The following is a 16130-nucleotide window of genomic DNA, read 5'->3' as shown; positions in this document are numbered from 1 at the left end:
AAAATACAAACAAAAAAACATGCTCTGACAGTATATGCATTGACTTTGTGGACCAATCAGTTTCAAAGACAATGCATATACTGTCAGAGCATGTTTTGTGTTTGTATTTTCACCACAAGTATCTGTGGTTACTGCAGACGTGTTGAGACATGATTCCTTGCAAAAAGTTTCAGTTTGGTGTTTTAACATCTGAACACCTGTTGTGTTGCCAGAAAAAAGGGGAAAAACCTATTCTTAAAGTTTGACACTGGCAAAGGAGGTCCCATGATGTAGATGCTCACCCCGAGCCCTCATTACTCTGATAGTGGCATTGTCTTTGTGCTGTTCGCCTTTTGGCGTCCTCTGGTCTCACACTGAGACTAGGCTCTAAAGAAAGTTGTCTCTGGTGTGGACCAATCAATTTCAAAGACAATGCATATACTGTCAGAGCATGTTTTTTGTTTGCATTTTCACCACAAGTATATGTGGTTAATGCAGACATGATTCATTGCAAAAGGTTTCAGTTTGGTGTTTTAACACCTTAACACCTGTTTTGTTGCCAGATAAAAATGGGAAAAACTATTCTTATATTTTGGCACTGGCAAAGGAGGTCCCATGACAATGCATCATTTCCTACCAGAGAATGATTTTTTTAATGTTCACCACAAGCATATGTGGTTAAATTTGGACTTAAAACTTTCGTCACTGCAGGAATTCATATTCTATGATTCATTCGGTAAAGTCACGTAGATAGAAAAAATCATGACAATAAAATAATAACAATGTGTGGGTTAATGCAGACATGATTCCTTGCCAAATGTTTCAGTTTGGTGTTTTAACATCTTAACACCTCCTGTTTTATTGCCAGAAAGGGTAAATCCTATTCCCACATTCCCAATATACAGCAGCAGGCGTCAGGGTTCGAACCCACGACGTCTTGTACACCGGGCGAGGTAGTTGACATTTGATGGGAATTTGACGGAGATGCAGGAGACAACAGAGCTGCATGTTTTGTCGATGCAAAAGACTGAGAAAAAGTCGATTTCACAGATGACAATGGCACGTTAAGGAGCCTCGGAAGAAATCAAACACTCGAGGAGACATGAGGGGTGGGGGGGGGGGGAGATTGTGCAGTCGGGAAGGGAGGTGGAGATGTTCGGTGCGGAGGTGTTCATCGCAAATCACAGGAGATGATGCGGATCGATGGGAGACCGTGAAAGTGGAGCTGCTGATGAGATGTCGGTGTACAATTAGGAGAGATGAGTAGCTAGAGGATGAGGAGGCGGCGGTGGGTGGGGCTTTGGAGGTTTGAAAGAGATGACATGGAACAGATCGAGATGTACTCTTTGGTTCTACTGGGTAAAGTCACGTAGGTAAAAAATAAAATAACAATAAAATAAAATAACAGATCGAGATGTGTCGTGCACGTGTGCAGAACGCACCGTGGCCTTGGCCTCTGGCGGCGTGAAAGGAGGCGACGAGAACAGCGAGACGCACGTTCTCCTTACGCATCATCACCGCCATCACCATCAACATGACCAACCACCACCACCACCGTCGTCTTAGAGACTTAGACCATCAAACCCAATGGGGGTTCCCTCTCGTGCAGGATCGCGAGTTTACAAACGCGGAGATTTTGCCCCTGCCGTCTTCCCGTAGTCGCGGCGGTACGGCGAGCGGCGACGGCCACTCAGTGTGGTTCCGCGTTTTCGCGTTGTGGATTCTTTCGGGTATCAGATTATGAATTAAATTTCGATTTAAAGCTTTCGTGACTGCATGGATTTATATTCTTGGTTCTTTCGGTGAAGTAACGTAGAAGAGAAATAATAAAATAATAAAAAATAAAACTAACATTCTCACGACGTTTCGGCCACAACGCGAGCAGCCATCCTCAGCTCTGTTCTTCACCTGAGGACGGCTGCTTGCGTTGTGGCCGAAACGTCGTGAGAATTGTATTGTTTTATTTGTATTATTATTTCCCTTCTACGTGGTAAGATAAAACAATATATTCTTGGTTCTTTCGATAAAGTCACGTAGAAGGGAAAAAATAAAATAATAAAAATATGAAACAATTAAATTATTACGACGTTTCGACTGCAACACAAGCAATCATCATCAGGTGTGAAAACCACAACAAGAAATTTTGAATAAAGAAAATTTGAAAAAAGATTCAAATTTTCTTGCTGTGGTTTTCACACCTGATGATGATTGCTTGTGTTGCGGTCGAAACGTCGTGAGAATTTTATTGTTTCATATTTTTATTTTGTTTTCCTTCTACGTGACTTTACCGAAAGAACCAAGAATATGAATCCCTGCATTCACGAAAGCTTTAAATAAAAATATATATAGTTTAGTTTTGCTTGTATATTCTTTGGTTCTTTCGATAAAGTAACACCTGAGGACGATTGCTTGTGTGGCGATCGGAACGTCGTGATCAATAATTATTTTTCTAACCTACGTGACTTTACCGAAAGAACCAAAGAGAATGGATTCCTGTAGTCACGAAAGCTTAAAAAAAATCGAGATTTTGCTTGTTCTTACCCACCGCGCCACTTAACTGGACATCGGTAACAAACAAACAAAAAGGGAGCTTTATAGCTCATCGGATTTCTCCTTGCCGCAGTTATAAACATCCAAGCGACACGTGCGCTGCCAGCTGATCTATCTGCCAGCTGATCCCCTGGCCAACTGGGCCTGTTGCACAACAGCGCCGTTATCGATCCACTGCTGGATGAGGGCCATCCAAGCCACGCCGTGCGGGTCGTAACATTGAACCGTCAACTTCGTCGTCTCGCTTGTTGGTTGGCGGGGCTTGGGGCTTGGCGAAGGAGGCGAGGACGAGAGCCGTGGACGGTGGGGAGCGTGGATTTTATTTTGTTTGGTCTGTACCGTCCTCTGCTGTCCACGACCCTGCGCTGCACTTTGGCGAAGTGTGACAAATGTACAGGGTGGATCCCAGATGTCTTCTGACCCACTCCACCCTTAATTTAATTCTCGGAAAACGTCATCTTTTTAAGTTTAGAAATTAATAAGCAAAGGATTTTTTTTTAGGGCGGGTTAATTAATTGGGGGTCACAAGCCATCTGGACCACCCCTGTATTATGCTTTAAGTCACATCTCCCTATTTATTATTGGCCTTCACCAGGCCAAATATTATCCAGCACTCAGCCACGACTCGTGTTTGTTCCAAGCCTGACCTATTCTGTTCTTGGCGTGTTGTGACAGCAATGTGTTCAGTAGCTGAATGCCAATATCGAGATCTGCTGGCCAGGATATGACTTTAGGAGAGAGTTTGTGTATGTTTACGATTCCTCCCTCGTATTATCGCAGACTACGGTGGCTTACTCTATGGTGTATGTGTTATTGACGAATACGTTGAATTTATTTTATTTCGCCTGCGCACCACTGCCATCGCAACAGCAGCAGCATCACCAAATAATGTGGCACCGATGGCGTTTTGCCTATCGTTGTCTTTTACACATGCAAATTATTTTAACTATAAATGCGAACATTTAACTCCAACATACTATGGGCAATATGAGTCCCTCAGGCACAAACATCAGCAGTAGACAATTGTGACTCTGCTCTGTGTTGGTGATCTCCAATAAACATGAAACTGGAAGAAAACAAACGTACTTTGTTCCTTAAATTAAAATGCCCCAATCCTGGCACAATGATTATGATAGTCATCGCAAGGCTGTGTGCAAAATGTGTGCAAGAATGGTGATGCCATCATGACATGGACAGCAAAAATAATTCCTGTTGTGCTATTTAAGAAACCCTTTTGTGAGTGTGTGTATTATGAAGACATCACGTCAAGTGTGGGTAGTCGTGGCCGAGCGGTAAAGGCGATGGACTAGAATAGTGACTGTGCTGATGATTTCCAATAAACATGACATTGGAAGGAAAAAAAAACATCTTGTGCTTTGTTCCTTAAATTTGAATGCCACAATCCTGGCACTTGATTATGATAGTCATCACAAGGCTGTGTGCAAAATGTGTGCAAGAATGGTGATGCCATCATGACATGCACAGCAGTGGGATTCCTGTTGTGCTGTTCAAGAAGCCTTTTTGTGAGTGCATGCCTGTCAACCCCATATCAGTACCCTACCTTAGTACAGACCAATTCAGAACGTATTAGTCACCCAGTGCCCTTATAAATCTCAACGTTCATCCTACAAAGTCCCATTACAAGGGAGAAACACAAATATAGACAAAAACATGTATTTGCCCGTATCGAAACGGCTGTACGCCGTCTGGACCTGAAAATTCAACGTGTCTTTACAAGAATACGTATAACCCGTATGGGTTGACAGCTATCTGAGTGTGTGTATTATGAAGACATCATGTAAAGTGTGGGTAGTCGTGGCCGAACGGTTAAGGCGATGGACTAGAAATCCATTTGGTGGTTCTCCCCGCACAGGTTCGAATCCTGCGGACTACGGTAGCATTTCGCCCCCTTTAAATTTGGAGAGCGTATCATTGGGTGATGTTTCAACCCCTTTGGGGGGGCCTTTTTTTGCATGTGCTGTGCTTAGTTCAACCAAATCCTACATCCCGAGCGCACGTCATTGCATGCAAATTATAATCGTCCAACTTCTCAAAACGTCAGACTTTAATTGAAGCAGATGTTTGAGTCCGCATTATTGTTTGCAAAGAAATGTTACTAAAATAGCCTCATTGTCAAAATGCTGCTTATCTCCCGTCTACAGCCCTAAGCCAGTGGGTAAAAAAAAAAAATTCGCATTGCTGTGCCAAGGGGTGAATCTATCCATAGGTGCGGAAGAAGTTCAACACACATACACGTGGGCTATTGTGACTTCCCCGCACCGTGGGAGTCATTGCATCGACGTATGATGAGCTGGGGAAACACCCACAAACCAGGATTTTAACTTACAACCTTCCGAGAGCGATCGGTCACCTCCCCGGTAGAGGCTCCCGACGTTGGGCCGACGTGGGCATGTGGGTTGGCACCACTGGACGGACCTAGGTTAGACCAACTGGTCGTGTTTTACTGGGCTGGCTTAGTGCTGTCTATGTACATTAGCGCAGTGCCGGATTATCCCTGTAGCAAAAGTAGCTACATATGTAGCTACTTTTTACCAATGTAGCTACGGGCCCGCACTTTCAAGGGCCCCGCGCTAAATGCTTTCAAGCTATCAATTCCGGTTCAGTGATTCTGCACTTGCTCTATTGCTATAGTACTATACCGCCTTCAACTTTTATGAACGACTTGGTGTTTAAGGTTAGCGATTTGTCGTATTATCTGGCTGTATTGCAAATGAAAAAATACAATTACTTTACTATGCAAGTTAAAAATGTGTTTTAATGTTTACATGTTTTTTTTTATTTATGGCCCCTTTATAACATATGCTACAGGCCCCGCACTAGCTTAATCCGGCACTGCATACGTGTACAATATAATCGTCGATTATCCGGCTGCTTCCAACATTTATCCGGCGGTCCCGGGCCGATCCGGCGAAACCGGCAAAATCGCTCCATTGGGCTGTAACCAGTCCGGCTATGGGCACCTTGATTTCAGTGTCAAATATTATTGACAGTACATTACACACTGCATACAACGACTTACACAATGAATATACTGCACGTATATACATCACCCCATGCAGAGTCTTCGAGATTTGAGTGGTAAGCACGGCACAGTAAATACCGTGACTTTTTAAAAGTAGGATATTTAGTTTTGCCTATTTGTATGTTTATTTATGCCAATTTCATATAGCATACAAACTTCAAACACAAAAAAATATATATAACAACACCTAAAAACACAATGTAATGCAAGACTGTGCAAAAATAACGTATTTCAATTAATGATTTCATGATTATCCGGCGTTTTTAAATAATAAATGATCCACTGCCGTGCATTGGGCCTGTTAAACAATACCCAGCAAATTGGTAATCGGTTTCAGGGTCCGTGTATCAACCACCAATTCCCAATAATCGGTTTAAGGGTCCGTGTACCAATGACCAATTCCCAATAATCGTATGCTTTGTGTCTTTCGGTAAAGCCACATAGCTTTACCGAAAGACCCAAAGAATATGCAATCCTGCAGTCACGAGAGCTTTAAGTCAATTCCCAATAATCGGTTTAAGGGTCCGTGTACCAATGACCAATTCCCAATAATCTGTTTCATGATCCGTGTATCAATGACCAATTCACAAGGGCGAGGAAACCGCTCCGTCGATTTCCAGCGGAACATTAAGTGACGGCGATCCTCCGTTCATTTGGTGGTGGCAACGGTCCCCATAACCGCGTGCTGCCCGGAGGATCTTCGTGCCGTCGTTTGTTCAGTTTAAAAGGCAACGGCCGTCGGTAAGAGAGAGAGGGCCCTTTCCACGAGAGGGAAAAGCTCCGTAAAGAGGGCTACTTTGGTCTACTCCTCCACAGTCCCTGGCCGGACGTGTCGGTGGAAGAGAGGTAAGGGGTATAGCAAAGACAAAGGTCCCCCGTACAATCGCATTGGGGAAGCGGTAGTGCAGCGGCCAGTTACGTTGCGTTACGAACCCGGTTCGAATCCCGCTCACGCCCAACACCAGTGACGATTAATTGAACGGGTCCTGGGCCTCCCCCCTCGGTCGACTCAGCCTCAAACGAGTACCTGGTGCGGTCTGTAGTAAACATCTCCACTGGGGAGACAAAGGCGGTCGGGCGTGGTGCTGGCCACCCCCACCCCCTCGTGTGCCATGCCGGCCTTAATAGGTGCTACTCGATTTAAAGCATTCGTGGCTGCAGGGATTCTACGGTAAAGTCACGTAGAAGGGAAATAATAAAAATAAAACAATACAATTATCACGACGTTTCGATTGCAACACAAACAATCATAATCAGATGTGAAAACCACAACAAGAAATTTTCAAAATGTTTTAAATTGTCTTGCTGTGGTTTTCACACCTGATGGTGATTGCTTGTGTTGCAATCTAAACGTCGTGAAAATTTTATTTTTTATTGTTTTATTACTTCCCTTCTACGTGACATTACCGAAAGAACCAATAATATAGGTGCTACTCGCTAACAGCACTTGCCCCAACAGGGGGGCCGTAAACCCCACACACGTGGCCTGCCACCTGGGTGGACAGAGGCGAGCGAGGGATGTTCCTAGGACCGTAGCAAATTTTGTTGAAGTGCCGCGCCCGGAGATCGAATCGAACCCTATCTAGCCAGCGGTGCTCTGGATTGATTGTAAGTCCAGTCGAGTTGTTGGCCGTTACCGCCGTCGTTAACAAACAAAAAAAAACAGACCAGCTTATGTTAAAACGATGACTGTTTCGTAACTTGGAAGGTTGAACGACGCACACGTTTTTTGTGTTTACTTTTGCAGAAAATGAGAATGGATGGGAGTGGAGACGCCTGTCAAGGCAATGTCCGCCACCCTCCACCCCGGCATCCACCACCTCGGCCACACCAACGGATTCACGCCAACAACAACAACGACGATCACCATGGCTATGGACCTCGTCACCCCAACAACCACCGTGACTACAGACATCGACCTCCCCTTCTGCCGTCACCTCCACAACACCACCAATGGGGTCACCCCAACAACCACCGTGACTACAGACATCGACCTCCCCTTCTGCCGTTACCTCCACCACACCACCAATGGGGTCACCCCAACAACCAACAATGGATTCACAACAACCACCGTGACAATAGACATCGACCTCCCCTCCTACCTTCACCTCCACCACACCACCAATGGGGTCACCACCCCAACAACCAACAATGGATTCACAACAACCACCGTAACAATAGACATCGACCTCCCCTCCTACCTTCACCTCCACCACACCACCAATGGGGTCACCACCCCAACAACCAACAATGGATTCACAACAACCACCGTGACAATAGACATCAACCTCCCCTCCTACCTTCACCTCCACCACACCACCAATGGGGTCACCACCCCAACAACCAACAATGGATTCACAACAACCACCGTGACAATAGACATCCACCTCCCCTCCTACCTTCACCGCCGCCACACCACCAATGGGGTCACCCCAACAACGTCCACGGCGATCGATGGCGACCTCCGCTCCTTGCACTCCCTCCACGGTCCGTTCGACGGACGACAAAGCGATGCAGTTGAGCCGACTGCCAAACAAAACTCTGGCACGGATGCGAGATTAAAGGTGCCGACGTTGGCACGGGTGACCTCTGCCTATTTACGCGTCAAGCCATGTTATGAACAAAGCAAAACGTAAAAGATACCTTTTACAATCTTTATTTGAAGCTTTCGTGACTGCTGGAATCCATACTCTTTGGTTCTTTCGGTAAAGTCACGTAGGTAGAAAATTGAATTTTTATTTTTATTTTACATTCAACGAATCCAAAGTGCATTTTCAAAAAAATTAATTTAAAAAGTGTTTTTTTAATGCATGTATAAGTAAATAAGGTTAATTGCACCTTCATGTTGTTAATACTGAACTATACATGTACTTTAATTTCTGAATAAAAAAAAGACTAGATTTAGAAAGTTGAGGAAATGGAGAGGATTATACAAAATGTTATAAAATGTAAACAAATTGCATGGTGACGGTACAGTAGTTGGGAGGACATTACAAACGGTCTCATCAAATACACTCACAAAGGTCTTCACATCACGCTTATTTATTCATCAATATATTCTGTCACCATCTCTCTCTCTCTCTGCCTGCGGCTACTCTTAGCCCTATCTGTAGGCTTACTCTCCCAGCCTGTCGACCAGCGAACCACGGGCGAGAAATTAAACCCCGTTCAAAACAAGACAGACAGTCGTCGGGCACAGGAACCGCTTTGTCCATCACACTTGACAGAAAATATCCGGAGGCTGCACAAAGCAAGAGGGCCTGAAATTGATACGAGAGGTGTGGCAAGCTGTGGTGATCTCAATATAGGCACCAGTGCCTGAAAACGCAAGACAGACCAGTTCCGTAAAGCCGCTTAACGTTTTGTAAATCGGTGTGCCCCAACCATACATTAAATGCGAGTGAACAGATAAAGCAGCTGTATTTTAACAAACAGAAAGTTCGTTCAGATGGCGTATACAATTTCAGCTGCTCCAAAATAAGGCATCACCTATTGATATGGTTATTGCGTTTTTGCAAATGTGCAATGCAATGGAACAATGGTGCTTTTACTTCACTTTAAAGGTCAATTTTCCGCGGTCTCCCGGTGCGCACAAAAATGTTTGGCTAAAGTCAAGCGTGTGCACCGTCTTACAAAAGGCATTTGCTAAGCTGGGATGACAGTCCTCTGTGTACCATGCCCATGAAAACAAGTTGTCACCGGTACGTGCTGCATTGATAATTCAGAGAGAGGACTGTGTTACACCCGAGTCCCACATGTCAACGTCTGTGAGGATGATTCAGTGGTATCTATTCTAGATATCCTGCGCGCGTTCCTCCACCCGTTGTAGGAAGACCAATCTCTTGACGAGCTTGAGAAACATGAATCGGTGATATGTAACGTGCCTTAGTAAGTATAGTTCAAGACAATGTGTATATTACTGTAGTGAGCGCTGGAAATAAATTGACACCGATGCGTGGGTAAGTGCACCCTCCATTAGGCAGAGGTAACACTGGGTCCATTCTGTAATACATAACGGTTCTACATATACACGAGAGAAACAACAGCATTCTATACAATGTTTTTTTATTTTAAAAAGTACAAAAATGGCAGTACGTATCGGAGGCTTGATCAGAGCACGTTTGAGGTTCTCCACAAATGAAATGCAGAGCATCGTCCACATACTCAACCTATACCTTACAGTTGATGCAACTACTGGTAAAATTGTAATACAGCAACAGCTCCGTAAACCATGACCCAAATCTATTCCATAAGTCCTACCACAAAGTATTTGCAAAACTTAAAAGTTCAGGTTCTAATGAATACATTTTTGTTAACATTTTTTACAGGCTCTGTCGCATTATGGTGTTTTCACAACTGTAAGAAACTGTTATTGTAAATCAGGCCAAATGTATTTCCCACTTGATTGTCCTGCCAATATCTGTAAACACTTCATATGAAGTCTATTAAGCATTTCCATTTAGAGAAATAGTTCATATTTATGACAAAAAACGGATTGTATTATTTTGCAATTGCAGCGCATTCAATTGTAATTCAGGAGGAATGCCATTACTCATATTTACAGTCTTTAAAAATGGAGTTTAAAACACTGACCATTTTTAAAGACCCAAATCAATTTTAGTGCATGTAAATGTTTACTTTATTATCCACCAAGATCTCAAAGAATATACGTTAGTACAATTCTGTAATGATGAATATGCTGCAAACTGCATCATTAAGCAGTCATATAAACATCCATCATTAGTGACTGACGTTTGCTGCATTCCACTTTCAGAACGACATATTTCTTGCATACAAGACAAAGCAATTAATAGCTAAGCATCTCATTTGTATTTACGGCAAAAAAATGCATACGTTCAACATATTGTTTAAATCCATAATGGAACGTCATGTTTAACCAACAATGTCTTTCACAGGTAAATATTTGTACATGAGAAAAAAGTGTTTTCCAATTATTCAATTTGTGACGATGCATTAGGCTTCTGCAAATTACAAAAACCCACAATTTCTTAAATGCACAATGACAAATATGCAATATACTCTATATGGCACGGCATGTTTAAAATGTGAGTATCTGTATTATATAAATGCTTACATTTAAAACGATCACAATTCTACATTAATGCGAATTCTAAAGCATCAGGACAATGCTATTCGAGTGTTTCCCTTGCCAATTCACTACCTGTTATTTGGCAATGACCCCAGGTAAAGGTAAATTTATAGATCTTATCAAAGCAGATCCTATTGTTTCCATATCATATAGCAGCAAAACATGGCAAAGCATTATTTGTAAATGTCAAATCAAACCTTGCCACTAATAACTTACTTTAAAACTATTGGTTGATAAATCAATGAATTTAGTTTAATTTTACAGTACACTGCTACCTCACTAAATAACGTAATCCTTTCACCATAATTATACTTGAAAGTTTCCCTTCCGATGGAAAGGATTAGGCAAGTTTTTTTTTTTTAAACCTCATAACAAGTGATGTTTTCAGCTTTAAAATTCAAATATGCATTCTCCAAAGCAGTGCCAACTTCAGCTTTATGTACATTCAACACTACAATATGAAACATCATCTCATGTGCAAAAACCAGGTGTAATAGTTTCTGGTTCCGGATGCATTTGACAAGATTAATTGGAGCAAGGTTCACGAGGGAGTTCAGTGCACCCGGAAAAATTACGGATTTGAAACTCTCACTGGAAACTAAAACGACTGTTCCATAACGTAACACTGTTATGCTATGCCAAAAAAATGCATCTATTCTAAAAATTATAAGGTGGTGCATTTTTCTCAAGCAGGCGAGAACTCTGGCATATGGCTGAACACCTTAACCACACTGCACTGCAACAAGAGAACAAGCTTCCTAGACTAACCTTGGGAAATCTAGCAGCAACATCCAAGGCCTTTGGTAGTTTCTGAACGCAAACAACAAGCAAGACCTGAAGCACATCTATCAGTATACCACCTATAACAATGAGATTAAAGATAGATGTATGTAGATTACTTTTGTTTTAGTCAGAATAAGCAAAAAAAAGCAGGAACAATGTATAAATGTAGACTTCCATTCGATATGCTGCACATTTTCAGTTGATTCATAAAACAGCTCATCTATTTGGGAATCAGAGGTAACCATATTTTCCCCAAATGATGGAAATGTCTTATGAGGGGAAGTTAGTGTTACATTTACTTAAAAGCTACAGTATCTGGGTGTGATTTACAGTTGTCTATATTTTTTTAGGTTGCTAAATTTTGACGGTTAATATCAATGAAACCATGAAAGTTTAATGTCGCGTTTTAGACAATGCAAGTTCGTTAAACTTTTCAGGACTATAACCATGAATAAAATGCTATGTATAATTTAGCAAATACAGATGTGCTATTATTTACTTTATAATGCAATGAGGTCTTAACCTCTGCAGAAACACTTCCATAGACCGGAAACACACCAAAGGATACACCAGATACAGCTGAAAAGCCACACCAATCCAAAAGCTGTAGCCGTTGTGTGTTGTATTTATGCAACGCTGTCACAGATTCACAAAGCCCATTTATGGTTGTCTTTTGTCTGCAAAATAATCCATTTAGTTATTTGAACGTGTAGGGCGACTCGTCTGCCATTGTAGTGTCATTTAACAACATAATTCTCCTATGTTACAATAAGCAATGCTACTTAAGCAATGCAAGCAAGTGCCGGATATGCATGTGAGCTAAAATGCCATTGATGAGCATGTAAAATCAGTGATAAGTAAGAAAAACCCATGACATGAGATTGAAAAGGTGATACCTTGTAGCCAGTGGCAATCGTGATAGAAAACAATGAGTTCCAATAACACAAATTACAGTATACTGCTAGTAAACCGTTGCACAATATAACTTGATTTTATTTTTTCTATGTGACTTTACAGAAAGAACCCAGAAGAAAAAAATATAATAGGACTTTCATATCAGGCACTAATGAACTAGTGATCAAAATAAATCCAAGGGTATATTCTATAAAACAGACAATGGATATATTTTCATTCTCAATGTTTATAACATCAAGGCCACCATATTCACGACTCGACCCAAAGTTAATATGCTACATATGCATTTTGTGAAATTGGATCGGATCAATTGTCAAATTTCAATGTTACTTTTTAAAATATTTTTGTTAATATTCAATCTAACGTTTCCTACACTTTCTTTTATATACATATGAAAATAATGTACAAACATGTCCAGACTAATGATTAATAAAATCCAAAATTGATTTAGTGGCTGTACAGATGCTCCCTACAGATGATTTGTGTAGCCAATGTTATAATAGTATAGTTAAAATGCACATTTTCTCTAAAAACATTTGTAACAGAACACTATAAAATTTGGAAGTATAAACTGTCTAAATACATTTTGTATCTCAAGGCACGTGAGTGCCTATTAGTTATATTACCATTTTGTTGTTTCAGTACTTTAATTCCAAAACAGTGTGTCCTTGAAATAACCTGGGAGGATATGCCCAATACATTTCTTGTATTGAGCAAGGTTAAAATTACTTGGGGGGAAAAGACTATGAGAGGGAATTCCCAAGTCAACCACTTGTGTAGAAAAAAAGCAAAAATAAATGTTTTAACCTGCAGTATATGATGGTTGAACACAGCATGGACGAGGTGGACCAGACAGCCAGGTAGATCGAATCTTCAACATGGGTGGAGGAATCAATGAGTCATATTCATGGGACTAGTAGCCATGGTAGTTGCGATAGAAATTAAAAGAACACTACCACCAAGTGACTGGAGTGAATCAGTGACTTGGATCAACCTGTTCTACGTTGGATTCGATAAATCAAGTACTAGAGTGAGGTTGGAACTGGGTGCTCCACCCCAAATATGACGCCGTTCCAACGTGGTGCTTTGTATCGTCATACATTTTTTTCAAAGGTAAAACAGGCTGCGACATCAAAAGGAAAATTTTACTTCTTTGATTTCTTCCTTGGCCACATAATTAAAAGCCATTCCATCACAGGTCAAATGAGATTTTTTTGCCAATCATACTATGGCTAAGAATAACCTGTTTACAATTGTGAAAGAACGGTTTTGCCAGCTTTGTGAGTGAAAAAACCAAGGTTTTACCCTTTCTGGCAATAAAACGGGTGTTAAGATGTTCAAACACCAAAGGATGCAAGTCTGCATTAACCACACGTACTTGTGGTGAACATGCAAACAAACTCGGATAATATATGCAGTCTTCGATACTTTAAAAAGGTATCTATTGGGTGTCTGAACATCTTAACCACTTTATTGCCAGAGAGGGTAAAACCTATTATTTTTCATACTTTGATACTGGCAAAAAGTTCCCACGATGAAGCTCCTGTGGTATTATCAACATTTTTTTTCATTAAATGTGACCTAGATTTTTGTCAGCCAAAACAAAAATAAATTCAAGGAAAATGTGACAGATATTTAATAGAAATTATATGGCTTTCATAATATATAAAGGTAATATAAATAACATTTCAAGCTGTAGATGGGCTAAATTTGCTCTTCATGGATTTAACCAGTGCATCCTACTCATTAATTGGCCTGGTATTTCAAGGACAACTGTATCACAGCTTCATATCCAAACCACATCTCAACACGAGACACTAATGTGGCATGTATTTTCAAGAACAACAATATCATGACCCCCCTTCTGGAACCAGGAGCATGTGTATCAAAATAATAATTAACACTAGTTTGTACCATAATATCAAACAATGTGTGCTGAGCTAAAAAGGCATATGTCCATAACACATGAACCAGAAATTGTTGGATTATATAAGAACAGGTAGTGCAAGACCAACATATACCACGTACAGTTTCGAATACAATGGTCATATTAAATGACCTTTAGGCCCACACTCCAGTTTAGTAGTCTCCTTTTCTTCTGACCAATCCATAAGCTGCTGACGACAGGCGCAATTGCATGTCAACACCCAGATCCGCTGGGCTCGACACCAACTTGTGCCGCCGTCAGTGGCTCTCATAGAAGCCGGCACTGTGAGCATTCTGGAACGACATCTGCAAAGAAAGCAGAACACATGTTATACAGCAGAGATGCGCAAGGAGCTTGTTTACGACACATTCATAATTCCGACAATTATACTGGTAGGAACCTCCTGGTTACACCAGCCCACAGGGGATTATTGTGTCCGTCCGTCCATCCGTCGTGCATCCAAAAATGGGAGGGGTGGGGCTGGGTGGAGAGGGGAGGGAGGGGAGGGGCTGGGTGGGGAGGGTGGGGAGGGGCTGGGTGGGGAGGGTGGGGAGGGGCGGGGGGTGGGAGGGGTGGGGCTGGGTGTTGAGGGGCTGGTCACCCCGTGGTGCCCTTATAAAACTCAACGTTTAACCTACTCACGCCGGCTTGTGCCCGCCCTCACAGTCGGGCATATTTGCGGAATACACCACGTGGTGCCGCCGTTAACTCTGGCCATTGACCGAGCAACCCAACGTTCCTACCAGCTCCTTCCGCAGGAATGTGTTCAAGAAAAGGCAACCTAAACAAAATTTTAATGGTACACACCCGAGTAAGTGTGTGGTAACGATGCTCTCCCCTCTCTAAGCTTTCACTTTCTTCCAGCTTCAATGCTTCTATCTCAGTCTTCAGCTCCTTCAGCTGCTCCTGCAGGTTCTTGCTTCGCTCCTGGTACTCAAACCTGGCCACACACATATTACAGTCTTTTATTGAAATCCTACACAATCAGGAAACTATAAGAGAGCAGCTGCCCCTCTTAAATGCCTAAACAGCACTAAGAATGGCACGTTCCATGCTGCTTTAACACAACCTCCAGTTTGCATTGCATTTGTATATTATAATTTTTTAGATTAAATCATATTAACAAATGTGGATATTTCCTGAACAAAATTTGGCTTGAAGATTTAGAAGCAAGTGCGACAAGAGGAAACTTGACTCCGATAACCCATTCATATGTCTCTTTTGGTCTTAATATCATTCTCAGTTGTGATTTAGCAACACAGCTTATAGATTTAACTGTATTCAATTGTGAAGTTTTTTTCCAACAGATATAGGCCTCGATGGGCATGCGTTGATACCTAAAACCCATTTTATATATCCCACTGCAGCCAATTTTGTAGGAGGCGGATTAGTCTCCATATGCGTGAACTTCTTTCACACTGTACGTAGCCCACCGTGCTAATCGGAGGTGCGGGGGAAGGACAAACTCAGCACAAATGTGACCGATGGCGGGAAAACATGACGTGATGCTCACCTCTCCCGCTCAATCTCCATAGAGAGACGCTTCATGTCCGAGTCCTTGTAGTCGCTGGCTACCGACAGCCGCCTGCCTTCACTGTCCAGGCCTGCGGCAGGCATCCCTGGTCCCAATACCACTGCCGCACCGGCTAGGTGAGGATACACACCCTGCATCTGCTGAAAGGGAGGGGGGAAATGTTTTCAAATGTGTTATATACAGGGTGCTTCAAACATTTTTTAACACTTACATGAATACTTATATGGGACTATCGTTTTTAATGGAAAAAAAGAACGGATCATACACTGTAACATGATAACAAATGTAT

At 42.0% G+C, this 16130-nt stretch overlaps 2 protein-coding genes, 1 long non-coding RNA gene and 1 other non-coding gene across 9 annotated transcripts in view; 2 read left to right on the top strand and 2 right to left on the bottom strand.

The window, feature by feature from the left end:
• Positions 1-1764, bottom strand: part of TYW1B (tRNA-yW synthesizing protein 1 homolog B) — a 139253-nt gene extending 137489 nt beyond the window's left edge. For 2 of the 4 annotated variants that reach the window (XM_076072639.1, XM_076072641.1), the window contains exon 1: positions 1422-1756. In XM_076072639.1, coding sequence (XP_075928754.1) covers positions 1422-1515 — 94 coding nt within the window. In that variant the 5' untranslated portion in view covers positions 1516-1756. Of the gene's footprint in view, positions 1-1421 lie in introns of all 4 variants that reach the window. The other 2 variants (XM_076072642.1, XM_076072640.1) reach the window with 2 other exon arrangements.
• A 2574-nt stretch (positions 1765-4338) lies between these two features.
• Positions 4339-4423, top strand: TRNAS-AGA (transfer RNA serine (anticodon AGA)). Its single transcript has one exon. It is a non-coding gene; the product is annotated as a tRNA-Ser (tRNA).
• Positions 4424-6103: 1680 nt separating this feature from the next.
• LOC142930380 (uncharacterized) lies at positions 6104-12898 on the top strand. Its single transcript, XR_012946342.1, has 2 exons — positions 6104-6418; positions 7320-12898. It is a non-coding gene; the product is annotated as an uncharacterized LOC142930380 (long non-coding RNA).
• NF2 (NF2, moesin-ezrin-radixin like (MERLIN) tumor suppressor) overlaps positions 11002-16130 on the bottom strand; it is a 24023-nt gene continuing 18894 nt past the window's right edge. Inside the window, exons 15-17 of one of the 3 annotated variants that reach the window (XM_032967664.2) lie at positions 15821-15978; positions 15115-15247; positions 11002-14612 (exon numbers count right to left, since the gene is read on the bottom strand). In XM_032967664.2, coding sequence (XP_032823555.1) covers positions 14565-14612; positions 15115-15247; positions 15821-15978 — 339 coding nt within the window. In that variant the 3' untranslated portion in view covers positions 11002-14564. Of the gene's footprint in view, positions 14613-15114; positions 15248-15820; positions 15982-16130 lie in introns of all 3 variants that reach the window. The other 2 variants (XM_032967663.2, XM_032967665.2) reach the window with 2 other exon arrangements.

This window comes from Petromyzon marinus, chromosome 38, assembly GCF_048934315.1.
Source record: "Petromyzon marinus isolate PM22_M1 ecotype Great Lakes invasive population chromosome 38, UKy_Petmar_22M1.pri1.0, whole genome shotgun sequence".
In the NCBI taxonomy this organism is placed as follows: domain Eukaryota; kingdom Metazoa; phylum Chordata; class Hyperoartia; order Petromyzontiformes; family Petromyzontidae; genus Petromyzon; species Petromyzon marinus.
This window is presented reverse-complemented; position numbering and strand designations above follow the sequence as displayed.